Source organism: Mastigoproctus giganteus, chromosome 6 (genome assembly GCF_048544385.1).
Source record: "Mastigoproctus giganteus isolate SK-2022 chromosome 6, ASM4854438v1, whole genome shotgun sequence".
Taxonomy (NCBI): domain Eukaryota; kingdom Metazoa; phylum Arthropoda; class Arachnida; order Uropygi; family Thelyphonidae; genus Mastigoproctus; species Mastigoproctus giganteus.
The window spans coordinates 29,655,745-29,682,869 of NC_143580.1; the positions used below are offsets into that span (position 1 = coordinate 29,655,745).

The 27,125-nt window shown below is 35.7% G+C and overlaps 1 protein-coding gene across 4 annotated transcripts in view; it reads right to left on the bottom strand.

Moving 5' to 3' along the window:
- Pka-R1 (protein kinase, cAMP-dependent, regulatory subunit type 1) overlaps positions 1–27,125 on the bottom strand; it is a 145,399-nt gene that overhangs the window by 47,353 nt on the left and 70,921 nt on the right. For all 4 annotated transcript variants that reach the window (XM_090375903.1, XM_090375899.1, XM_090375901.1 and 1 more), the window contains exon 4: positions 14,677–14,785. In XM_090375903.1, coding sequence (XP_090232029.1) covers positions 14,677–14,785 — 109 coding nt within the window. The remainder of the gene's footprint in view (positions 1–14,676; positions 14,786–27,125) is intronic.

Sequence of the window (27,125 nt, forward strand, 5' to 3'; positions counted from 1 at the left end):
AGAAGTGTATTAATTTGTATCCGTTAAATACAATTTCTTTCTTTACTTTTCATTGTTTATTTTAAGTATATATTAAGCCTTGGTCCAGAAATCCAGAAAATCCAGAAATCTGGGTCACCTCTGGTCCCAAGCTTGCCAGATAAATGGTCGGAACTTTTATATATACTTAACTGCTAAAATTATGTTTTATGTGCTTTAAAGGAATACATTTTCAGTTGTATTGTAGTTGCAGATATGTGGTGTTAATACTATTGTAAACATAATCAATTAAACATTATATGCACATTGTTTGAATTAGGGCATGATCCTATTTATTTTTGGGTTTGTGTATGTTGTGTAATTTATATTTTGAATGGAAGGCATTTCAGGCATTAAGGCCTAACAATGCTGTCTAGCAATTTGGTGTGCTAGCAGATGCCGGTTTGCCTAAAGACCTATGTTGTAAAATTAAATTAAATGCAATTTAAAAGGTTAGAGGAAATGGAGAAATTAAAATAAGATAAAGCTAAAGGATTATAAAATCAATTTTAAAAAGAAATACAGAAAGGAATAAATGGTTAGACAGGAAAGAAAAAGGAAATAATTAGGGAAGAAGGTAAAAAACGGAAAAAACTACATTCATCCACATGGCCATCTCCCCCTGCTACTTTTGTCATGGGCTCTGAGCGGACACACACACACACACACACACACACACACACACACACACACACGTATATATACTTGAACACTACCTTTAAGTCTATGTTGTATTTTTATTAAATTTTCAGTTGTGATAATGCTGCAGTTATGTAGCATTAATTCTATTGTAGGATTAAACAATTAAACATTATACGTGCATTGATATATTAGGTGAAAGAATGTTAATATCCTAAAGGTTAAGATGAATTAATAGAATTATGAGCTGAAATAAGTAAATACTGATACATGATCAGATATTTCACCAGGGGACTATACCTGACCATGTATCAGGAACTGTGTTTCTATACTTGTCCATAGTAGTAGAAGAAAAGTGACAGGCCAAAAAGCAACGAAAATGAAATTAGCACATTTTAATACAGTATGGACAAGGTAGTCCCGATGCAGTAATTTATTTAGGTAAAAATAAGGATCAAGTTAGAATAAATATGTAGAATTTAGTGTAGGATTTAATTATGTATAGATAGGATTTAAATGATTTAATTAAATTTGGAAAAGTACATGGTATAGGGTTAGGTATTAAATTGAGGATGGGGAAGGAAAAAAGGAGTATTTTAGATAAAGACAAAAAATAGCAACAGAATTAGGATAGCAGGAATGTTCGTATTTTCCTCGTATACCCTGATAGCTTTATAAACGGGAAGTACAGTAGAAAAACGAGACAGCGGAAAGATAAAAAGCAAAGAAAAAGTTATTAAATAACACCTGATCACGTATCAATATTTATTTATTTCAGCTGATATCAGATCAAACATATTTGCCTTACCTATATTTGACCATTTTCTAAATATGTTGCCCCTCATAATTGATGACAGCTATAACACTATCATTTCATTTTCAATTTATTTGCATTTTTTTATTTTTATTTTATTAGTATTTTCCTTCCTAGTATTTCACTTTTTCACTATTAGTATTTTACTTACTAGTTCATTTCACAAATACATGTGATCTCAATTCTATTCTCAACGACGTCCATTTCCACTTGCAGTCTGCCAAACCCCTTGTACTATTTCTGACAGAATCTCAGTTATCAGGTGATTCAACTACTGCTCATCTCAATTGCCCAAATTATTTGCTGTACGATTCCTTTCACCTAAAAGGTGATACCTTATGCATATGCCCGTTCCGATATTCCCTGTCAGAGACTTGGTAATTTGAAATCTCCTCTTTTCGATCTTCTCTGGCTTAAAATCTCCCTACCTTATTGTGCCAAATTCATCTGTTGTCTCTACTGATCTCCCAATTCCACTAATTGCTTGGAGCTCTTTGACTTTCTCTCTTTGCAATTTTCCTAACAGTGAGGTAATTTTCCTTGGTGATTTTAATGTTCACAACTCCAGTTGGCTTCCATTTTCTAGTAACACTGACCCAGCTGGTCGAGATTCTGAGGCTTTTGCAATTACTAATGACCTTGCACAGATTGTTCATTTACCTACAAGAATACTGGACAATCCTAACCATACAGCCAACACGCTTGATCTTTTTCTCACAAACAACCCTTCTAAGTACATGGTCGAAGTGAGTGGTCCTTTAGGCACTTCAGATCACAACTTGGTGATTGTCTCTTCTCCAATGGAACCTTTATCTCATGGCTATTCCCAACCTCATGTTGTTTGGCATTACAAGAATGCAAAATGGGATGACCTGCGAGATTTCTTTTCTTATTTTCCTTGGTTGGATTACTGTTTCAAAACTTCTGATGTCAACATTTGCTCAGATCGTGTCAGTGAAATTATTCTTGTAGGAATGGAATCCTTTATTCCACACTCCACTTTAAAATCTCATCCTTTATCTAAACCTTGGTTTTCAAATAAATGTGCTAAGGCTGTTCAAGAGAAGAACGTTGTATATCATAATTGGCTTGTTTCCAATTCTTCAGTTTCATTTTCTGTCTACACCAAAGCTCGCAACAATTGTAAAGCAGTTATTAATCAGTCCAAACTAGAGTTTGAACAGGCTAAGAGTAGAAAACTTGCTTCTTGCCCTAATGGTAGCCAAGCATTCTGGTCTCTTGCCAAAGTTATTGGCCGCAACTTTTGCCCATCTCTGCCCCCACTTGTGTCCAAAATGGTTCTGTTGTCACTTCAGCCAAGGATAAAAGCTGACCTGCTAGCATCCCATTTTTCTTCCAACTCGTGTATTAATGATCTTGGTAAAACACTTCCTGCCATTCCCAACACGCTCCATTCAATACCTCCTGTGGTCTTCCATCAAAAGGATGTCAGAAGGATTTTGACGAATCTTGATGCTAAGAAAGCACTAGGTTCCAATGGTATTTCTCCACTTGTTCTCAAAACCTGTGCTCCTGAACTTACTCCTGTTCTTTGCTGCTTTTTTCACTTTCTTATTCCTAAGGTGTTTTCCCTTCTGCTTGGAAATTTGCTCATATCCAGCCAGTTCCTAAAAAGGGTGACAAATCCCTCCCATCCAATTATCGTCCCACCGCCAACTCTTATTAAACTAGCCAACATCCATTTACTGTCCAACTTCAAACTCACAGAACCAACTCTTCATCTTCCTCATTTATTCATTCAACTGCCGTTTTCTGGAACAACCTTCCTTCATACGTATTTCCTGAAAATTACAGACTACAGAAGTTCAAGTCTAATGTCAACAAGTATCTCCTTTTATCTTCTCAACCTCCAACTCAAGCACGGTACTAAGTACTATAGGTTCCAATACCTCTCATGTTTGGAGTTTTCATAACAAAAAAAATTTTTATGTACTAATTTTACTTTACAGTTCTCCCTCTTTCTATTGGCTTGGTAATTCAGCCCATAATTTTATTAATTCATCTTAACCTTTAGAATATTAACATTCTTTCACCTTTCACAAATGCCTTCTGCTTACTGGCACTTTGTGTAACTTTCACATCGATTTATGCATACTTTATTCAATATATTAATACAAACTTATACAGGGTGTCTCAAAAATATTGGTACAAACGTTTAGGGGAGGTAGGTAACATCTAAAGGAATGTGAATCACACAGGAACCCATAACCGGAAACGTCACAGGAAAGTAGTAGCAGAGGCACAAGAAGCAGAATGACACAAGACAGTAATTAGTGGCAAACATTTGACATAATATTAACAATGGAGTACGAGATGGATGCATTTCACGATGTTACAACAGATGCTTGAAGGTTCCACCATGAGACGCAATGCATGCATGACGCCGACGCAGCATGGATTGGCGGACACGGTTGAACACACCTGGAGTTTCTTTGACAGTAGCAGCCGCGCAGACAAGTTGAGGGCCCCCCACAGAAAGAAATCAAAGCTCAATAAATCAAGTGAGCGTGGAGGATAGGCAACGGCCAATCCATCAACGCCCAAAATGCCTGTTCAAATGGTCACGAACACACCTTCCATAATGGGCAGGCACCCCGTCATGTTGAAACCAAATGTTGCATTTCACATTTGCTGGAATATTGTCAAGTAACCCTGGTAGAACTTGTTCAAGAAAGTTCATGCGGGATGGTAACAGGTATGAGCCAACTAAGCAGTCACAGACCATACCTGCCCACACATTTATTGCGAAGCGATGTTGTTCCACATGGGGGCACACACCGTGTGGGTTGTCATGAGCCCACACACGAGCATTGTGCTGATTGAATAAGCCTTCCTGAGTGAAATAAGCCTCATCTGTGAACAAAACATAGGCTGGAAAATTCAAGTCTTGAACGCTTTCTTGGAGACACCACTGTGCAAAAGCTACACGTGCAGGATGATCTTGGGGGAGCAGTAACTGAACCCATTGGAGATGAAAGGGGTGTAAGGAATCGTGGTGCCAGACACACTGCACACTATACTCATAGGGCAGAGGCAACAGCACGTGTGCTGGTAGTAGGATTATTCTGGATGGCTTTCAACACACTTTCTTCCATGGTGGGGAGTTCGCGTCGAATGTGGTCTGCCCGCACTACTCCTGTTACGTCTAAATGACCCATATTCGCACAAAGTTTGATGCACACGCGCAAACAAACGGTGGTCCGGTACATGTCTGTCTGTCTGGGAAGCGTTCTCCATAAATTCGTTGAGCGACTCGTCCATTGCCCTCTGCTAATCCATACACTAGGTGCATGTCTGCCAGCTCACAGTTTGTATATCGATGCATGCTCTTCGTGCGGCAACTTTATTGCTCTGCCGAAGAGCCACACCAGGGGGTGGCTCTTCGGCAGAGCAATAAACAGATTTAATAATAATAAAAAATAATACTGCTTGAATGAGTAAACCAGAAATTTTCCCTCTCGCAAATTGATGAACAGCGCTGTGTAACGATTTATGGTGACGTTTCCAGTTATGGGTTCCTATGCGATTCACATTCCTTTAGATGTTACCTACCTCCCCTAAACGTTTGTACTAATATTTTTGAGACACCCTGTATATACTTTTGCATCCTTTAATGCTGCTTTGCACTCTTAGGTGCATCTGTCATACCTGATTTATATTAACCTTTTTTTTCATTAAAACCATTTCATCAACAGAATACCTCTTCATCATATATAACTTTTTAAACATTTCCTTTAAGAGGTTACATTTAATATGCATTTATATATATACACACACACACACACACACACACACACACACACACACACACACACACACACACACACACACACACACACACACACACAGTAGGACCTCTCTTTAATGAACTTCCGTATGGTGAATTTTTTTTCTAGCGCGATTTTTTTTTTTTATTTTCCCTTGGTCATTACGCTGAAAATAGTTTCCGTATAACAAATAACATTTCATTATAACAAACTGATTTCGAGAGACCTGCTATCTATATATCCACAGCCATTGGCAAGGATTAAGGTATATTCCCAAAGCAGACATTTGCTCTGGTCAACTTGTTTTCTACTATAAGCACCCTATTAGAGAATTAGGAGAGAGAGTGGGTTTCCTTTATCCTGGACATTCTTGTTGTTTTGCAGAAATGAGTCATCCACAATTTCATTACATTTCATCTGTCTCTGTTTACATGGTATGTGCAAGTAACCTTACAATATCTAAGAGGAAATCTTTGGGTGTAGCGGAAGTGCTTAATAGTGTAGATTGGACATTTAAAAAAAAAAAAAAAAAAAAAAACACTTTAAAATTTTCTATCCCTGCCAGTAGTGTCAAACATTCTGGAAAACCATGTTTCAATTCTAAAACTGTTTGAGGAAACGGGACCTAGTTGGAAGCACGCAAAATTATGCCTGTATGAAGATGTAGATGAACCTGTTTTTAAGTGGGTGAAGTTGATTTGCGACCAAAACATGCTGATATCAGAGCTATTAATAAAGATAAGACTATGGATTATGCATCTTTTCTGGAACATAAAACATTCCAAGCCAGTTCTCGTTGGCTGGACAAATTTAAAAAGTGCCATGGCTTACGGGAAAAAGTTATTTCTGGTGAAAGTGGAGTTTTAATCGAAAAAGACTGTACCCATTGGAAAGAAAGTTTTGAAAAAAAAAAAAAAAAAATGTGGAGGACAATGAGCTCAAAGACATTCAACATTGAGAAAAGAGTAATTGAGGTAAAAATTTTTTAAATGTTTGCCAAACAAGACACTTACTTATAAAGGTGATAAATGTTTAGGTAATAAAAACAGTAAGGAATTGAATTACAGTCAGAGCAAATATGGTTGGTAATGAAAAACTGAAGCTTTTGGTAATAAGCAAAAGTAAACAACCCAGATGTTTCAAAGGAGTAAAGCCGTTAAGTGAAATGCCAGCCCAGTGAAGCAATAAAATCGCGTCACGGAGTTCCTAATGCAGTAACGTAAGAACAGAATAGCTTGAACAATCACCACTAGACCAGACTACTGTCATAAAGAAAGATATGAAGTTGATAACAAAAAATAGATTATAGACATATTATAGAGGACAATATGAGCAGTGCAAAGTAACTAGCACTCACTACATCCATTAGAAACAAAACTGTAAAAATAATGAGTTAGGAAAAAGAAGGAAAGACAAAAAGAAAGAAAGGAAAAAAAAAAAAATAAATAAATAAAATGACCACAAATGTAATTGGCTGCGCATGCAATATGCAACATGTCGCGCAACACAGAAGCAATAAATTAAAAAAAAAAAAAAAAAAGCGAAAATGAGTAAAAAAAAACAAATAAATAAATAATGAAGAGAGAAGTGGAAATGGAAGGTACGTGATACGAATATATTCCAAAAAAGTTTTTGAAAAACATTAAGTATAGAGCAAATATAGCCAAAATTATAAAACTGTTACTACATTAGGGCCTTTGCGATGTGATTTTATTGCTTCGGCAGGCTGGAATTGCACTTAATGCCTGTTGCAGTAATCTGCATTATGTTCAAAATGTAGTACTGTTCACAGCTGCTGTATCAAGGGGCCTTCCAACACAATTGGATGCAATAGTCGTCTATTCCTGTTCCTTTTGTTTGATCTATATCTATTTTTCTTTTGTGGTTGATTCATTTTGTCATTTTAGTGATATTTCATATTTTTTGTCCTTGATGTTATCAAGTGGGTGCCAGTCTCAATTTATTAATTATTGGCTTATAATTTTGGCTACATTGCCCTATACTTAATATTTTTAAAAATATTTTCGACACATATTCTTGCCACGTATCTTCCATTTTCACTTGTCTTTGTTATTTATTTATTTCTTTCTTTCTACTATATGTTACACGACATGTTGGATATTTCTTATATTTGTGGTCATCTTATTCTTTTTCTTTCTTTCTTTTCTTCTAACTCATAATTTTTACAGTTTTATGTATATATATATATATATATATATATATATATATAAATGAGTATTCAATGTAACCCTTTAAAGGAAATGTTTAAAGAGTTATACAGAAAAGAGAGCTTATGAAATGGTTTCAGTGAATGCAAGATTAATAAATTACATATGACAGATATACCTAAAAGTGCAATGCAGCATTAAAGGATGCAAGAGTATGTATAAGTTTGTATTAATATATTGAATAAAGTATGCATAATTGGATGTGAAAGTTACACAAAGTGCCAGTAACCAGAAGGGTGTGAAAGTAGAAAAAGAAGTGTAGTAGATTTGTGAAAGGTTTGTTTGTTTTTGTTATTTGGAGCATTAGCAACTAAGGCCATATTGCTCCGGGATATGCGGTGGTCATTCCCTGACCTTTCCGCACCCTCTGTATTTGGTGGTGATGGGCTCGAACCCCGGTCTAATCAAGAAGCGTGTGCTACGCACTGCTGCTCCTTCCCACCTGGCTACGGAGGCGCCATTTTGTGAAAGGTGAAAGAATGTTAATATCCTAAAGGTTAAGATGAATTAATAGAATTATGGGCTGAATTGCCAAGCCAATATAAAGTGGGGGAACTGTAAAGTAAAATTAGTACAACAAAATGCTAATAAAATGCAAATAAAAATGAAAATAGTATAGTTGTCATTAGATATGGGAGGAGAACATTTTTAGTATATGGTCTAATATAGGTAATGCAAAAATGCTTGATCAGATGTCAGCTGAAATAAATACTGATACATGATCAGGTATTTCATCAAGGGACTACACCTGACCATGTATCAGGAACTGCATTTCTATACTTGTCCATAGTAGTAGAAGAAAAGTGAAAGGCCAAAATGTAATGAACATTAAATTAGCACTTTCTAATACAGTATGGACAAGGTAGTCCTAACACAGTGTAAATTTTTAGGTAAAAACAAGTATAGAGTTGGGATAAAAATGTGGAATTTAGTGTAGGATTTAATTTTGTATAGATAAGAAATCAATGTATTTTAAAAATAGATTTGGAACAAGCAAATGGTATAAGGGTGAGGTATTAAATTAAGGATGGGGAAGGGAAAAAGGAGTATTTTAAATACAGAAACACAGTTCCTGATACATGGTCAGGTGTAGTCCGTGATGAAATACCTGATCATGTATCAATATTTATTTCAGCTGACATTAGATCAAGCATTTTTGCTTTACCTATATTAGACCATTTACTAAAAATGTTCTCCTCCCATATCTGATGACAGCTATACCATTTTCATTTTATTAGTATTTTGTTGTACTAATTTTACTTTACAGTTCCCCCACTTTATATTGGTTTGGCAATTCAGCCCATAATTTACTTAATTCATCATAACCTCTAGGATATTAACAATACTGTATTATTTTTTCTACTCTTCTTTTTCTACTTTCCTCACCCTTATAATTCTCGCACCTTGTGTTTCTTTCACATCCATTTATGCATACTGAATTTAATTTAATATTAATACAACTTGTGTGTGTGTGTGTGTTAAATGTTTTCTGCTATCACTAATAGATGAAATATTAATAATTTTTTTCTGCTATCATTAATAAATGAAACATTAATAAATGTTTCTGCTATCCTTTTCCTTCTAGCTTTTGGCATCTTGTGTAACTTTCACTCACATCTTCACTCCTACTTTCACATTTACTTATTAAGACAATTTCTGTTCATCTGATTTTAATGAAATTTTGGATGGCTTGACAAATCTTTCTAAGGAAACTAAATATAAAATTTCATGAAAATCTTTTCTACAGCAATCCAAGGTCTTATTTACTATTTGTAACCACAGAAGAACAGAACTTGGTGAACCTTGGAAAAAACACAGGAACTCCATCGAATTTCAACAAACAGGGCCAGGATAAATTGTCCTTTTACTCCAACACATCTGTTAAGCACTTCATGGCCCACAGTTACCTGAGATCACAAACTATCAGCTGAAAACATCCCAGGGATCTGTTCTAAAAGTTTGTGATATAAAAGTTCCAACAAGTCATCAGATACCATTTGCAGTAACGTCTATAAAAGAAGGCAGAAAAAATCCAATTAGTACTCCTGCAGCTTCCATACACTTTCTGATGAATCTATATGGCACATTACCCCACTGGTATGCAGCAAACAACCAACTGCCTCCACATCATCCTAACTAATCAGAAGATAACCATATGGCCATGAATAAAGATGATTCTAGGCATTAGATCATTTCCTTTAAATTGTAACCTGTGCATGCAACTTTTGTATATAGTATTTAAATGCTGCAAATAATGCAATCCACTGAAGAGTAATTATAAAAATAATCTGAGACATGAGGTTAGTTAAATTATACATTTAATGCAAAGTATTTTCCAAGTTCAACATCCTCTGTAGCTGGCTGGTCAGGAGCGGGAGTGCAATAGCACATGCTCTTTGAGTAGACCGTGTTAAATATGGTCGATCTGCCAACCCACACTGGACCAGTGTGGCAGATAATAATTCATTTCCCTCAACATGAACCATTGAGGAGGCTTCCATCCTGCAGTGGATTGAAAATGGCTGCAGTTTACCTTTTACCTTTACCTATTTTCCAAATTCTAATTAAAACTATATTAGAATGCAGCGAAGTGTCTCTCGTTAGTTTAATATTTGACACTTACTTTGATAATTATACTCTCAAATTTAACTATTCTACTGCAGTAGTTTATATGTTAAAGAATTTTCTTTGTAAACATTAAAGAATAATTCTACACTGAGGAATTCCTGTGATACAGCTTTTGAATGTTAAATGCAAGGAACGTATTCAACTTGGATCATATTACAAAACACACAAGCACGCACACACACAGTTCCCAACTTATGCAGGCCTGAGTTACGTAACTTTGGACTTGCGTAAATTTTTTTGGAAAAATAGTAAGGATACTTTCTGCATAATTTGTAAGAGTGAAGTCGAATGAAGGAACAATAAGTATAAATTTTTATTTTTGTTCCCATACAAACTATGTTGGATAATAACCTGCAGTGTAACTAGAATCTAGGTGAAATAACTAAAGTTAATATTTCATTTTCTGCTTTAAAAATTCTGAAGAAATATTCAACACGTGTTTGAGACAGGTGAACTATGTCGAAACACTTCAGAGAAAACCCCCACAACATTCAAGCCACATGGACTGTGTCCCATCGGCTATTTCTTCAGAGAATTATACTCTATCCCTTTGTCTCTACATCCTTTCCTTCCTTTCTTTCTTTCTTTCTTTCTGGATTGTAGAGTCAGTTCAGTTTTGTTTGAGAGTGAAGTGGGAGCTTTTGTACATCTTGTATGTAATATTTGTTACACATCGGGTTATTGTGGTGAAGTTGAAATTCATGCTGTCCAATCATTTTCAACAACTGTGCATCAAACTATCATCATGTAGTATGTGCTCCATTTGCATGCATGACAGCATCTCTTTGCAACTTAACCCTGTGAAGTTCTTTAAAGAAAATTTAATTTTGACCATTATCATGGTGCCACCTAAGAGAATAAGTGAAAGCAGTACTATTTCACTGCTATCTCCAGATAAAGTTTTTAATTGTTATGGTATATAACTATTTTTCTTCATTCTTCTGAGGATATTATGTAATTTTGGCATATTAGGTATATAGTAGCAATATTTTATTAGTGATTCCCGAGTTCGGTAAACTAGACTTACGTAACGTATCTCTGGAATGTAGTCCAGGAATATATCTCTTAATAGTCCTGAAATGTATCTCTTACGTATGTCAGGGACAGACTGTATATATAAAATCAGACAGAAAGCGAAAGCTCTGAAGGTGGAAAATAGTTTCTCTTGCATAATTAATCAAAAAAAAAAAAAAAAAATTGTTTATAACATTACAGAATAACAGAAGGATAACAAGGTTACTCAAGGCTCTGGCTATTTGATAAATGAGGAGGAGACCACTACATCTAAGAGGCTTGCAGGAACCAACTTGACCAGACCCAATAACCACTAGCATTAGTACAGGCATATGATGCAAGAAAGCAAGCTTATGCAGCATAAGTCTAAAAAAAAAAAAAAAAGTTCCCATTTCACCCCTCCGTCCGTTCCAAATACCTGTCCAGCTCAGCCTTAAATTTATTTAGGCTATCAACTTCCACAACAAAGGATGGAAGTCTGTTCCACCAACTACCCGCTGGCTAAAGGCAAACTTCTGCACATCTATCCTACACCTGTCTTTCCTCAATTTAAATTTATGCCCTCTCAGGTGATTATTCTGAGAAAGAGGAAGAATCCCATCAGCACTGAGCATGCTCAAACCATTCAAGGCTTTATACACCTCAATCAGATCACCTCACAGGTGCCTAGTCCCCAGACACTGTAATTTACAAAACTTAAGCCTTTCTTCATAAGAGAAAGGCTTAAGCCTTTGTTCCATTTACTAATCTTGTTGCCCTTCTCTGTACTCGTTCCAACAGCTCTACATCCTTCTTAAAATGAGGCCTCCAGACCTATATACAGTACTCAAGGTGTGTCCTGACCATATTGCCTTATACAAGGGGGATAATCACCTCCTTATCCCTGCTAGAAAAATTCCTGTATATCATTGATAAGACACCATGAGCTACTCTTGCAGACCATCTGCACTACTCAGAAAACTTCATATCTACTTGCACAATTACTTCCAGGTCCTTTTCGTTTTCTGCCACTGTCAGTGTAGTACCACAGAGTTGATACATTACTCTGGGGTTACTGCTTCCCATATGTAGTACTTTACATTTGTCAATGTTAAACTTCATTTGCCACCTCTCAGCCGATCTGCTCGACTTTTCTAAATCCTGTTGCAGCAGTGTACTGTCATTATTGTCCTTAACAACCCTGCCAACCTTCGTATCGTCTGCAAACTTGGACATTAAGCTTGACATACCATCATCAATATCATTTATAAATACAGAAAACAACAATGGACCCAACACTGAACCATGAAGGACTCCACTAACAACATTAGTCCACAATGAGCAGTGTCCATTGATTACCATTCTTCCACTCAACCATCTCTTTATCCATAGCAGCAATTTGCCTCCAATGCCACACTGATACAATCTGTTCAGCAGTCTTCCATGTGTAACAGTATCAAAAGCCTTTCTTTCTAAGATCCAAATATATGATATCAAAGTTATTCCCTGCATCCAGTTCCTCTGTGACCACTTTATAGTATCCAATCAAATTGGTCAGGCAAGACTTTCCCTGAACAAAACCATGCTGTGTCCAAGCTATAACTGAAGTCTTGTCTAGATGATCCTGCATGGCTTCTTTAACCAGTGCCTCCATTAATTTTCCTGGAACAGAAGTTAAACTAACATGTCTATAATTACTTGTGTCGCCCTTTGATCCTCCTTTGTGAATTGGGGTCACATTTGCACATCTCCAGTCCATGGATACCTTGCCTGAGGGTTTGCTTACTTCCTTTGCTGTCTCCTTTAATATAACTGGATAGATCCCATCTACCCCGGGTGAATTTTGTATGTTTATCTTCAACAATTTATCCTCCACATTCCTCTCAGTTATTACAAAATCATCTAGTTCACTTGTTGTTGTTGTTATTTGGTTTTTAGGAGCATTAGCAACTAAGGCCATACTGCTCCAGGAATATGCGGTGGTCATTGCCTGACCTTTCCGCATCCTCCTTATTTGGTGGTGACAGGCTCGAACCCCGGTCTAATCAAGAAGTGTGTGCTACGCACTGCCGCTCCTTCCCACCTGGCTATGGAGGCACCTATCTAGCTCACTGCGAGAGTTTATCTCCCCTCTGGCATTCCCCTCCCTGAATAACTCCTCATGTGTGAATGTAGATGCAAAATACTCATTTAGTTTGTTAGCCACCTGAGCAGGATCATCAACAGTTAAACCATCAATATCCAGTGGACCAATTTGATTCATCCCTTTCCTTCTAGAGTTTACATAGGTAAAGAACTCTTTGCTGTTTTTCTTTGCATCCTTTGCAAAAGATGTCTCATAATTTGCCTTTGCCTGCCTAATCTCCTTTGTGACTTGGTTAGAGACCAGCTTATATCTATCATAGGCTTCCATGTCACCATTAATTTATATGTATCCCATGTATTTTTCTTTTCTGCCATATGTCTCATTAGTTCATCTGACATCCATTTAGGCCTAAACCTTGAATAATATTTCTTAGTTGGTATGTAAAGCTTAGTAGCTTCCAAGATAAATTCTTTGAATGCTTCCCATTTTGAATTTGCTGTTGGTAACATCATCGGTTGGTCCCACCGTATTGAATTTAAATACTGTCTCAGACCACCGTAGTCGCCTTTGTGAAAGCAAAAACCCTTCCCTTTATCCCTGATGGTAGTTATCTCTTTGAGTAAATCCCACTTCAGAACTATTCATCTTCACTTTACAAGCTGGACCCTATAAGTAGGGAGCCTATATGAACAGGATGGCCTGCCAATATGGAACAAACCCACCAAACTGGATAGATTATAGGCAAAAATTTTATTCACAGATTCCAGCGCTTTAAACTCTCAAAGTCCCCTATTCTGAAGTTAAAACCTGTGCCTTTACTTTCAACTACTGCAACATCTTTCTTCATCTTCCAGCTGACAAAAGAATAACAGAATGATAACAAGATTACTTCCTGACAATGGTTCCTGTACTTTACGCCCTGTGATGTCATACATTGTTAGTAATGATGAAGTCAAGAATATTCCCTCTCCTAGTACTTTCTCTAATATGCTGGTACAAATAATAATCATCTAGCTTATTTAAAATAGTTTTTCCCCCCAGAAACAAGTCTACTGTAGACCAACTGTTTTTAAAATCACTTTCCACAATTTGAGAATGCTGTTGGATTATCTCTACATGACAGAAATTTCACTCTTTACCCTTTAATTTGAGAAAAAAAAAAACCCATTGTAATTACATTAGGAAATAGAAAATATAAAAATCACTATACTAATTTCGGTGAACCCCTACACAATGACAGTAACAAAATTCCACTGGTCCCAGGGTAATATTTACAGAAGCAAATATGCACAGTATGAAATCAAGCCCCATAAATCTACAAAAAAAAAAAAAAAAAAACCCCAGTCACAGTGAAGTTAAATACTCCTTTGGCTACCTTGGGCTGCACTGGAGTATAAAAAGAAATTTTACATAACATTAATATGTTATTATCTTTTCTTTGCATTAATAATATGAATTTAAAATATTGTCACCTTTACTTACATCAACTTCTCCTTGCTCAATAACATAAAAGTTATCTCCTTGGTCACCTTGCTGTATTATAACATCATCTGATTTATGCACTACTGGGAACATAGCATCAAATATGTCACTATCAAATAAAAAATTAAACATGAAATGAAAAGGAAACACCATTACTTTCATGTAACATTATATGAGGTACTACCCAAAAGTCATGAGATTTTGTCACATAATTTCCCCACTAAGTGATGATAAAATACACTTTCATGGTTAGTTTTTCTCACTATAATGCAACATGAGCCATGATATGTTGCCTTAGTCTTGTGCATGAAGATGTGTACAATACATTCTTATGACATTTTGATATAACAGATTCAAAATAACAGTGTTCTTTTCAATCAACGAACATCAAGTTTTGTTTCAAGCTTGGTAAAACAACTCCAGAAAGTTAATATGTTATGAATAACTTTGGACATTCTTATCTAGATGGCCAATGAATAGCAGAATGGATGAAAATATTGAAAAGGATTCAAAAATTAATTCATCAAGACAGGCATGTCACTATTTATTGATTGTTAAGAAAAATTGAATCTAACTTTTGAAAGCTACAAGTGAATTATATTAAAAAAATCTCAACATGGAAAGAATCTCAGCCAAATTTGTTCTCAACCAACTATCTCAAAGATAACTGATATTTGATAAAAGATATTTCCGCGTAGGAAACCTGGGTTTATAGGAATGATTTGGAAACAAACAGCAGTCAGCCCAATGGAAATTTCTACAGTAGCTAGTCCAAAGGAGGCCAGGCAACATGGTTGAACAAATATGAAGAACATGTTTATTTATTATAATAATAACAATTACTTTTTTTATTGCTAGGGGTTGGGCATCATGAATTTGTCCTCCAAAGGCAAATTATGAGTTGTCAGTATTATAAAGATATGTTCAGATATTTTCACATATGCAAGCAAGTGAGTGAGTGGCAGAGCAATGTTTTACTACATGTTGGTTTAAATGAAACCATTCATAATGCCAGCAGGTAATAAAACTGTAGAGCAATTTTGCTTTGAAGCTAATTCTGGTTTTTAAAACATGAGTGATTCTCTAGAAAATGTTTTGTACACGCATGCTGGACTTCCCCTCCCAGCCTTAGGCAAGTGATAAACAGGTTACTCTTGTCAAATATGCCAAAATTTAAGAAAGAGAAATTAATACGTAAGGTGCAATCTTGTCCTGTACTTTGGAGAGGAGATGACATAAATTACACCACTTTGCATGGTTTTTGATGTTTGTAAACTAATAGCTATTTTTAACTCAGCTTTTTACACTGATTTCAGAAATGTTATTCATTATTTTTCTATCACATGTCATTTTTTTGCAAAGCACTTAAGGTTGATGCCATGAGTTGATTTACTGAATGTATTAAGTTAGGAGTAAATGCTGGAATTTGAAAACTAAATCACATGTTAGCAACACTGCCTTCAGTCATTTGTTTCTTGACCTTGTGAGCTCTATGCAACAGTGTTTATCATTGTGTGAGCTTAGTTTATTTTTTGAGATTATTGTCAAAGTTGTGTTGAAAAGTGAGTAAAATGTCTTTATGCAAGTGTTTGAACAATCCAAACTTATTTTTTTTTATATTTGTGGAAGTTATGTAGTCCTCAAGCAAAGACAAGATATTAACAGAATTTGCAAATGTGTACTGTGCTTATTTTGGAGTGAAACTCAGTGACCAAGATAAACAATGGGCTCCACATAAAGTTTGCCAAACCTGTGTTGAAGCGTTGAGATTGTGGAAAAATGGTAAAAAGAGGACTGTGCACATTTTCAATTCCTATGATTTGGCAGGAGCCTACAAACCACTGTGATGACTATTACTTTTTCTTAGTTAATGTAGAGGGATACAATGCAAAGAATAAGAAGGGCACTGTATGACTTAATACTCCCTCTGCCATTAGACCTGTCTCACATGGAGATAATCTGCTGATTCCATTTCTCCCACTTATATTGGAGAATGTAGCAGCAGGAGTGCTGAAAGTGAAGCTTCTGAAGATGAAACTGAAATCTTCATGCCTGGAGACATTGAGTCCAGTCCTCAACTGTTTTCACAGCATGAACTCAATGATCTGGTAAGAGATTTATATTTACCAAAGGAATCTGAAGAACTCCTTGGGCTTAGACTTAAGTCAAAAAATGTTCTGGGACATGGGATGTTTTTCTCATGGTACAGAAACAGAGAACAAGCACTAGTCCCCAACGTTTCTGAGGACAATTCTATGGTTTTTTGCAGTAATATAAATGACTTAATGAACTATTTAGGATTTAGTTATATCCTACACAGTGGAGACTTTTTGACTCATAACAGAGGAGTCTCAAAGGTGTGTTGCTCCACAATGGAAATAAATATGGCTCAATTCCAGTAGTTCACTCCGTGCATTTGAAAGAAACATACGAGAACTTGAATATGTTGACAATTATTAAGTGAGAAGAACATGGTTGGTTGGTTGGTCTGTGCTGATTTTAAAGTGATAGGCATGTTACTTGGACATCGTTTATAGTGTATAGCATTGCTTGTCAAGTGGCATTATTCCTCCCAACTCTGCATAGTATGCTCTGTTATGCAGTACAAACTCCATAAAGGCCAGAGATATTGTAGTCTGCATAGTGTAGTGGTAGTGTTGGTGTTGTTCCTATGTTATTTGGACAGCAATCTGGCTACATAAAGATGTCTTGTTTTTTGTGTGAGTGGGACAGTCAGGCAGAGCAAGGAGTAAGCACTGGAATGTCAAGATCTGGACAAGAGGGGGTAGTTTGTTGCTTGAATCAAAGAACATAGTTCATAAACCAATGGTAGAACCCAAAACTGTCCTTCCATTCCTGCACATCAAACTGGGTTTGATGAAATAGTTTATGAAAGCTTTACCTCAGGAGGTCCCTGTTTCAACTATCTGTGTACTAAATTCAGGTCTGTTGTTGAGAACTTCTTAGGGAACAAGGATCCAGACTATAAGAATACAGTTGAAAATATTTTGGCAAACTCAGAGCCGTGCTGAGGGTGAGGCAAACGAGGCTCCTGCCTCAGATTAAAAGCTGAAAGGGATAGCAAAAGAAAGATTAAATAATTGCCAATGTTGCTATCATTAACAGTAGGGCGCAAATTTTCATTCTAGCCTCAGGTACTAAAATGGCTCGGCACGGCCTTGGGCAAACTTCAAGAAGCTGGGCTGCAACAAGAATGTCAAGGTACATTTTTTACATTTTCACATTGACTACTTCCCAGAAAATCTAGGAAGTGTTAGTGAAGAACAGGGCAAGAGAGGGTTCACTAGGGGTATGTGGAATGTGACCATGATGGCTAACTATAAGAGAGATTGTAAAGTAGAAGAATCTACAAGAAAATCAAAACAAAAATTTGATCCATAGATCAGTTTTTAAAATGAGAGGTGAGTGTTTAGTAAATTTTTTTACCACACTGCCCTTTTTAATAGTGTTTTCAACATACATATAAATATAAGTCTAGTAAAAGTATCATTGCTATAATTTCAGTGCACAAATTCTGCCAAAATTAATGAAAATTTTGGAAAAATCAAATTTTCTTTTGTGATTTTTGAAGAAAATTGATTTGATGGAAACAAACAGAAGTCATTTTAGAAATCAGCATTAGAAAATGATTCAGAAACACCCTTCTGAGAAAACAGCAAATTTTTTTCAAAATGCAGAGTAGTACAGCTGCTACTTTTCATTTTGATGTTACAGATAAGTTCTGGTTTGAAGTGTCAGTTGCTTGTGGACTGAAAATTGGTAAGATGAATTTACTGTTTAATTTAAATAAGTTAAAAGGCGTTATGTACAATATGTGTGCATTTCTTTGTACAGGCCTATTCATATGTTTTTCCAGTAAAGAAAATTGCTGTAAATCGTATAATTAAGGATCAGTGAACACACATTACAAACATGTGACAATATTCTTATTATTACACACATATAACAGTATACAATAATTATTAAGTCTAGTATAATTATTATTTATTAATTATGTATATATGACCAAGGTAATCAATAAAATATCCAATTCAGATTGGTATAAAGTAAAGATCAACACAATAGACCCTGTATTTCAGACATCTTATGCATTTTTGTTGTAAAAAAAAAAAAGTAATCACAAAATAAGTTCCCAATTTCCCTTGCCCTACCACTAGATCTTTCAGCATAAGGAACTGGTTCCGTGTTGTCTTGTGCATTTTCACTGAGTTGCAGCTCTATATTACAATAATCCAAATCACTGTTTCCATCCTTATATCTTATAACACTGTAAAATACAAGCCTTATCAGGAGTATTAAGCCTTATTTATGGTTGACCTATTGCACTAGAAGGCCAAATGTTCCCACTGACATTCACTTGTATAAAAAAAAAACTATCTGGAAGATTGCCTAACTGCCAGTAAAGATATTGGATTTCTCCACAAACTACCCTGGCTTACTTTACTGGGTAGACACTACATGTGGTATGTATATTGCATATTCTAGTGGCTTTGACAATGACATTTTTAAAACTGAATGTTGATAAATCACACTTACTCATTTAGCAATTTGAATACTTATCACTTGAACACTCAATCACTTGCCAATGTGTAGGTATCATTAGCTGTTATGTAGGAAAATGCCTGCTACAGAATGAGAAATAGAGTTGGTTATGTCATCAAGAAAATACACCTGCTGTCCACCTGCCCAACAATTTCTAGTCAAGAACTAAATATCTGTTATCCCCCCCAAAAAAAACTCACCTACTCCCCAGACTTATCACCTTGATCATTTTTTAAAAATGAAATTGAAGCTCAAAGGAAAGAAATTTAGCAATGACATTTTTGGGATTCAATAATAATAAAAAAAAAAAAAAAAATAATAATAATAATAAAATAAAATGGCTTGATATGTTAAGTATCAACAAGTGCACTTTGAAGAAAATTATGTAAATTAATTCAACTTTTGCTTTTAAATATATTCTCATAACCTTTGGACAGTACCTGTATATAACATAAACATGACTTTCAGATATATCTAAAAATGTTTATTGCTATATTTTTAGGATATATTTTAATGGCAGACCTGCCAGAATTCAAAAACGAGTTCCATATCATTTGTGGATGTTTTACGCACTTTACAGATGATTCCTGAAAAATTTATAAATCTGTAGTGATTTATTGTACACCTATCAGAAATGATTATTAGCAGTCATCACAGATGATTATTATACACTTTTATGCCCTTTGCTATGGTGTCACCAGAAATTTTATTGGGGTGGGAGCTTGTAAGGTTGCCTTCTGAAAAAGCTAACTTTTTTTAGTTGTAACCATTTCAGATCATGTAATGGAGGGAGCAAAAAGGATGGTGTTGAATTAAATACTGAATTAGCTGTAATTGTAGGATATCTTAGCCAGTAGCCCATAGGCATCTCAATTAACAAACCCTTTAAAGCATTCATGTGTGATGAGTGGACCAACTAAATGGAGGCACTAAATTACTATTTGACATTAGCAGGATGAACAAAGCAACCAAGAATTTCACAAGTGTGCAAATGGGTTAAAAATTCATGGGAGTTAGTGAAATACAAGACAGTTGCTTTCTTTTAAGAAGTCTGGAATTAGCAATGCCCTTGAAATACTAATCCTCAGTGCCTTCAAGGCACTGAAGATTAGTATTAGTATTAATAGTAGCAGATAATGACTTAAAAAAAAAAAACACTTCTCACATTACCTGTCCAACCACTATGAAAATTTTTCTAGTTCTTCCTTAAACTACCCACCTCCAAAACACTAGATGAAGTATTCCAACAATCAACTGTGGACACTTTTCTTGCAGCCCACTGGCTGAAAGCAAATTTCCACACATTTATCCTTTCTCAATTTAAATTTATGATCCCTCGTGTTGTCTCAGCAAGAGAATGGATGCCAATGACATTTAGCTTACTCAAGCCATTCAAAATCTTTAGTCTTTTCCATCCAATCCATTCAAAGATGCTACACTCTTTGAAGAATGTAAATGTTCAGAGCACAATATTAGTAACAGATAAATGTGACACTGATGACAAAATTTCATCATTCTATAACAACTAAAAGCTCATTTCTACACTGATATTTTGTTTAGTAAGCAGTTGTGAAACTGTGTTTTAAATATATGCAAAAAAATTTTCCCCTCCAAAATTTGCCTTCTAAAACATGAGTATCTCACATATGGTCTAATTTTCCAAAAAATACAACATAAACGATATGTAAGTATATACACTGGTCCACTGAATATCATAGTACAGTAGAACGTTGGTTATCCGGAATAATTTGAAAGGCTGATCTTTACTTTTTCTTTATGGTAGTATTTGAGACAAATGTTTATTATGCTACAAGGGTATTCCTGCTTTTTATGTCATATATCTGGCGAAATGTTGAATTAGGAGGACTAATGGGTTTTCTCGGAAACCACGAGTGATTGAGTTTAGTCATTCACTTCTGTGAACCCAGTTTTCCATGACATATTTTGTTCTCTTCATTTCATATTATGTTTAGTTTCAGATTCAGTGAAAATAATATTGGCCCGAAACAGTGCAATTATTATTTTTCTCAGTAAAATGTCAACAAAATGAAACAGCACTGAAATGTGCAGAAAACCAGGAAGAATGTGATATAATGAAATTGATATTATTAAGGAACTTGAGAGATTTAGCAGCAAAAAAAAAAAAAAAAAAAAAAAAAATACTTTAAATTTTTTTCCACAAAATTTGCTGTAAAATACCTATCCAAATATACATGTAAATGTGAAATTTTTATGTATAAGCTGTTGTTATTTTTTAAATTAAATAAATTCATTTTTCTCATGCTATTTAAAAAAAAGTCTTTTTCTTTTACCTTAATACATTATAACAGAATTTATTTAATTTTACCTTACATTCGATTATCCGTTAAATTTCACTATCCGGAAGAGATCTGATATTAATTATTCCGGATAATTGATGCTCTACTGTATAACTATTGATGATTCTGTTCAGGTTGCTGACAAATTGAATGCTTTGCATCTACATTCACACATGAAGAAGTTTTTAGGAATGAGGATATCAGAAATATTCCTAAATTCTAACTGAGAGCTAAATGATTATATATGAGTACTGAGAGGAAAATGGACCTATTGTGACAAGGATGGTTGAAGGGAACATGTGGGAAAATTTGCTTTCATTTAGAGAGTAATTGATTGTTGGAACAAACTTTCATCTTTTGTACAGCAGTCTTTTATGTAGAACTGTATCAAAATCTTTACTGAAATCAAAGTATGTGATGTCAAAATTATTTTTTTTTTTGCATTCAGTTCCTTTGTGACTATGTCAGGTTATCATAGTTGCTAATCAGAGTGGTCAGACAAGATCTCTTAAATCATTGATGTGATTGCCATATAACTGCATTATTGTCAAGATGACCTTGCCTTAATTCTTTAAGCAATGACTATTATTTTCCTTGGAACAGAGGTCAAGCTTACAGGTCTGTAATATCTTACTTTTCCCTTTGTTCACCCTTTGTGAATAGAAAAGACATTTGTACATCAATCTGTAGGGCCTTCCATGAATCCAAGGATGCTCTCATAATTATGGTTAAAGGTTTGCTTTTCTCTCTGGCTGCTTCTTTTAATAGACTTAACCAGATTCCATCAGCATGAGGTGCCTTATTTGCTTTTTGCTCTGACATTTTATCTCCCACCTTGCTCTCAGTTATCATAAAATCTTTTATCTCCTAGTTAGAATTAGTTATAGTTCAGGTAACCTCATTCATAAAAACTTCAACACGAATATATATGCAAAATATTTATTCAGTTTTACAACCTGAATAAATCCCTCTTGAGATGAGGGATCGCAACTTCCTGCCCGGGAGTTGTAAGAACTTTATCCCATGAGCCTTTAAGACTCTAGAAATCTCTTGTAATAGGTTTGGGTAGAATGGGATAAAGGCGGTCAAGGCGGAGTCATTACTGCGCATGATCCTGTGGGTCACTAAGTGGTCACAGGCCTGTAGGTCACACCTATCTAGGGCACTGGTGGGGTAGCTGCACCTCTCAAGATCTGTCTTAACACTAGTAATCTCAGTGTGTCTCTCATCCACAGAACTAGAGTGGGTCCAGATACGGGTTAGCAGGGCTCACGCTTTGCCCAGAATATGACTGCGTGTGTGTGCTGACCAGTAGTTGGTATAGAGTTCTATATTTCTATATTTTAGTTTAATGGTCACAACTGATGAAGGATGCCTTCCACTCCCAAAGCTATGTATTACTTTCCTGTATTATTTTTACTTGTGTTTTTGTTTGTGTGAACATCAACATATTTTTACGTAACATTAAACATATTTTTAACTGCAACCTGTCATTTTCTTTCCATTTTTGCTTTGTGGCACAATAATTTATTAATATTAGTCTCTCCTGTTAACAAATGCAGGCCATGCTAAGAAAAAATTCTACTCTGTGAGTCTTGTACAATCACTCCAGGGCCAAACTGGTTGATGCAGCCAAGCATTGCTAAAAATAACCCAGAGTTCAATCAATGTGCCAATATTGAGCAATTATCAATTTCAAGTGCCTTTACTTTTACAGCACTCATTTACTGAGTGCTTAATAATGGCCACATATGTGCAATATGTGTGCTTAATAATGACCACATATGTACATGCATCATATAGTGCCCAACACTTGGGCACTATATGATGCATATATATATATATATATTTTTTTTTTTTATGAGAACCCCAAACACGAGAGGTATTATAACCTATAGTACTTAGTACCGTGCTTGGGTTGGAGGTTGAGAACACGAAAGAAGATATTTGTTGATATTGGACTTGAACTTCTGTAGATTGTAATTTTCAAGAAATACGTATGAAGGAAGGTTGTTCCAGAAAACGGCAGTTGAATGAATAAATGAGGAAGATGAAAAGTTGGTTCTGTGGGTTTGAAGTTGGACAGTAAATGGATGTTGGCTGGTGGTGGCACGTGTTGAGACTGTTTTGAAAGAGAGAGATGGAATTATAGAAGCCAATTCAGAAGAACAGTGCCCATGGAAGTATCTGTAGAAGAGGCATGCAGCAGAAACAGTGCGTCTATGAGAAAGCGAGTGGAGAGACTCTGTTAGAGATGAATCATTAATTAACCTAACTGCCCTCTTCTGAATGGAATCAAGAAGCCTGAGAGAGGTTTTGGGGGCACCACCCCAGATGTGGGAACAATATTCCATGGCGGGGCGGATTTGCGATTTATATGTAAACGGAAGCAAACGTTTTAAATTAATCATCAGATTGCCTATTCTTAATACCGTTAGTATTAACATGTATAATATCACCATTTGTGTGCCCTTACAAGGATCTAACTGTTGTATAACATCATCAGCATACCCCCAGTATTCCACTTATCTTTTTGCACAATATATTTCCCATTTCTCTAACAATTTAGTCACTGACAATAATTACTTCTTGTGAGACTAGTGCTTCCTTCCATTGGCAATTCCACTGTGCTCTCTGATACATGATTATAGGTTCTAGCATCAAGCTGGGCAAGCTCAGTGTTTTTTGAGTTGGTCGTATTTTATTTGTGAGGGTATCAACACTTTTCTTCAAGCTCTCATATTCACATATTAGAATGCTGAATTTCTGATATGTGAATTAATCTCTTAACATTGTTTGCATCAGAAACACAAAGGCATCTCCTTTGGCTGTATCATGTCCTGCTACAGAAGGCTGCACAAACATGCCAAAAATAGCACACACTATAAAACAGTAATTTGTAAGAGAATTGCCCTTGGCAGTTCATCCCTGAGCCAAAGTATTCACTTTTACTGGTATCAGTAAACTTGGTATCCTAGATCATTATTTCAATACACTATGTTTTTTTTTTTTTCCCGAAACTCTTATTTTTCCTGATATCAATCCATTCCTGAATAAGTTCCCTGACGTGTGGGCTCCCTGTAGTAAGCTTTCAATGGGGTGGTTCTGTGGAGCGAGTTTCTTCATTATACTTTCAAATTTTATAATGAAAATTTTGTACATACATGTTTTTAAATATTAATTTATTCTTATTTTGACTGCCTATTATTGAAGTAAAATTTGTTACCTTTTTTTTTTTTTTTTTGAAGTATAATATCCTCTACATCTATTTACTTAAGTTGATTTCATCAACTTCTTGATATAAGCTGCAGAAAATTTTGGTTTTTGTGAGCCAAAATTTGACAACAGGTGTGCATCCTTGTATGATGTTCACTCCTGAAAGGATTAAAGTGTATCATTTTTGGTGAGTTTTAAAAATGTTCTAAAAACCACTCAGCAAAGTTTTTTTTTTTTTTCATCCCTCAAAACTCATGGCAAGGTTTTGATTCTCATAAAGTGCATCATGTTTTTTTTCTTATTTAAAAAAGGTACTCAATGAAATTTGAATGACATTTTTTTCCCTTATAATTAATTATCATCTGTGAAAATGGCTGAATTTTCACCTTACATTTGCCTTAGAAGGCTATCGCGTGGCCATACTTTTTTTCAACTACTGTACTACATATCTAGTATGAACTGTGACTGACGATGTTCACTAGATGAAGGACAGGATCTGTAACCCTATCCCATCTTTGTTATGTGGGTCACAACACACTGAGTTGCCATGATTCTATTAGCTGTTGACCAACTTGGTAGATAGAATAGGCGCAAGATGGAGAGAAATTGGATAGTCTTCTTCGGAGAGGAATGACTAATGTAATTCCAAAATAGACTTCAAGGTGTAATCTGAGTCTCATGGCAGTAAGTTGATTGCCTCAAGCAGTTCCTTTTGCAGGAAATCAGACTTCTGAGCCCAGTGGTCACCCGCTGGGATATTTGGTACTTTCACCCCACCTAGATATGCGATTCATTTTCTCATCAATGAAGTTCCTTTTTGGTTGTATTTTTGTCCCCAAATATCGATCCCTGGGAATTAGTTCCCTCATTAAATGAGCGTCCTAGCCAATGAGAGCATGGTGAAGGAGTACGGAGGGGGACATATATATTCAGGTGAGAACAAAGGACAGGGATGGGGGCTGTTGTTGAAGCTGCTGTCGACTGGTTGAAGACTGAGAGACTTAGGGGGAACCCTTTTTCCATGATCGATCGCCTCTTCTTTAATCAATTGCTCGCTCCTCGCCCTGTCTCAAGATTGAAGAATCATGTTCGTGACAAGAATCTTCCCTACAGACTAAAGTCAATCCTGCTGTTTTCCCCGAAGTATCACTTACCCATAGATTTCCTAGATACTACCAGAAGAACGTGGTAGAGATAGAAAGAGATATGCAGACATGAATCAGTTCCAGCTGGACCAAGACAGTGTACTTACTGGTAAGTCCCTCACTTTCTTACCCTAATTTCATTGTACAGAAGTATCCTTCCTTGTTAGGAACACTTACTGATGTAATATTACATGATACAATACCAGGGGCTCACATCTGGTGAGTGAGTATGGGCTTGGCAAACCCAGGATCCTGCGCTGGATATAATCATTCTTCTCTTTCTTGGCGATTCTCTTCTACTTTTGACACACACACACACACACACACTCTCACTCTCTCTCTCTCAGGGTAACTTATAGCTAATAATAACAGTAACAATTAGAGTGTAACACAAAAGGTAGATTCATGAGTATTAATGCAATTCTTTAAACCCAGATTGTTATACATTGATGTGGTGCAGTACTTGTACATACATATACACCTATACCCTTGTGAGATGAGGATTGGATCCTCATCTTACAAGGGTATAGATGGATAGAAGGGTATAGATTGGATCCTCATCTTACAAGGGTATAAATACATAGGAGGACCACACAAATATATCTTCAAACCTGTATCATTAGCTTCATGTACCTTTAGCTTTAAGTGCATATTCTACCGTTTATCTCTAGTTTAATAAGAGAGAGAAGTTATCATGTACTTAGTATCTTTTGTACATCTGTGTTTATTTAGTAGTGAACAAATAATGTTTTGTTTAAGTATCTTTGCCTCTGACCTATTCTCTTGCTAACGTTACCCTTAGTAAAAGAACCATAGTAAAGGAACCATAATATTTATCTGTAGCATTCCAAGATCTGACTATAATACATAAGGGGATTTTGGAGTGAGTTAGTCACAATGCATGACCCAAGTTGCAAGTTCCCCTTAACATGATGTTGTGAGGAATTTTAGGATATACGAGGTCAAATGTTCACTTACAGTACCATTAGACAATCACCCAGGTAGACAGGCCTTTTCTGGAACATCATTCATTAAAGTGTGTTAATTACCAAACCCACCCAGTAGACGAGGCAATGCACATAGCATCTCAGGTAACACTGATAGTCAAGAGGCTTACCCCTGCATAACATTTATGCCCAGAAAACAGGCCTATATAACATATCAAAACTACTCCGAAATGCAATGCTTTTTGATAGTTGCTAAGTGT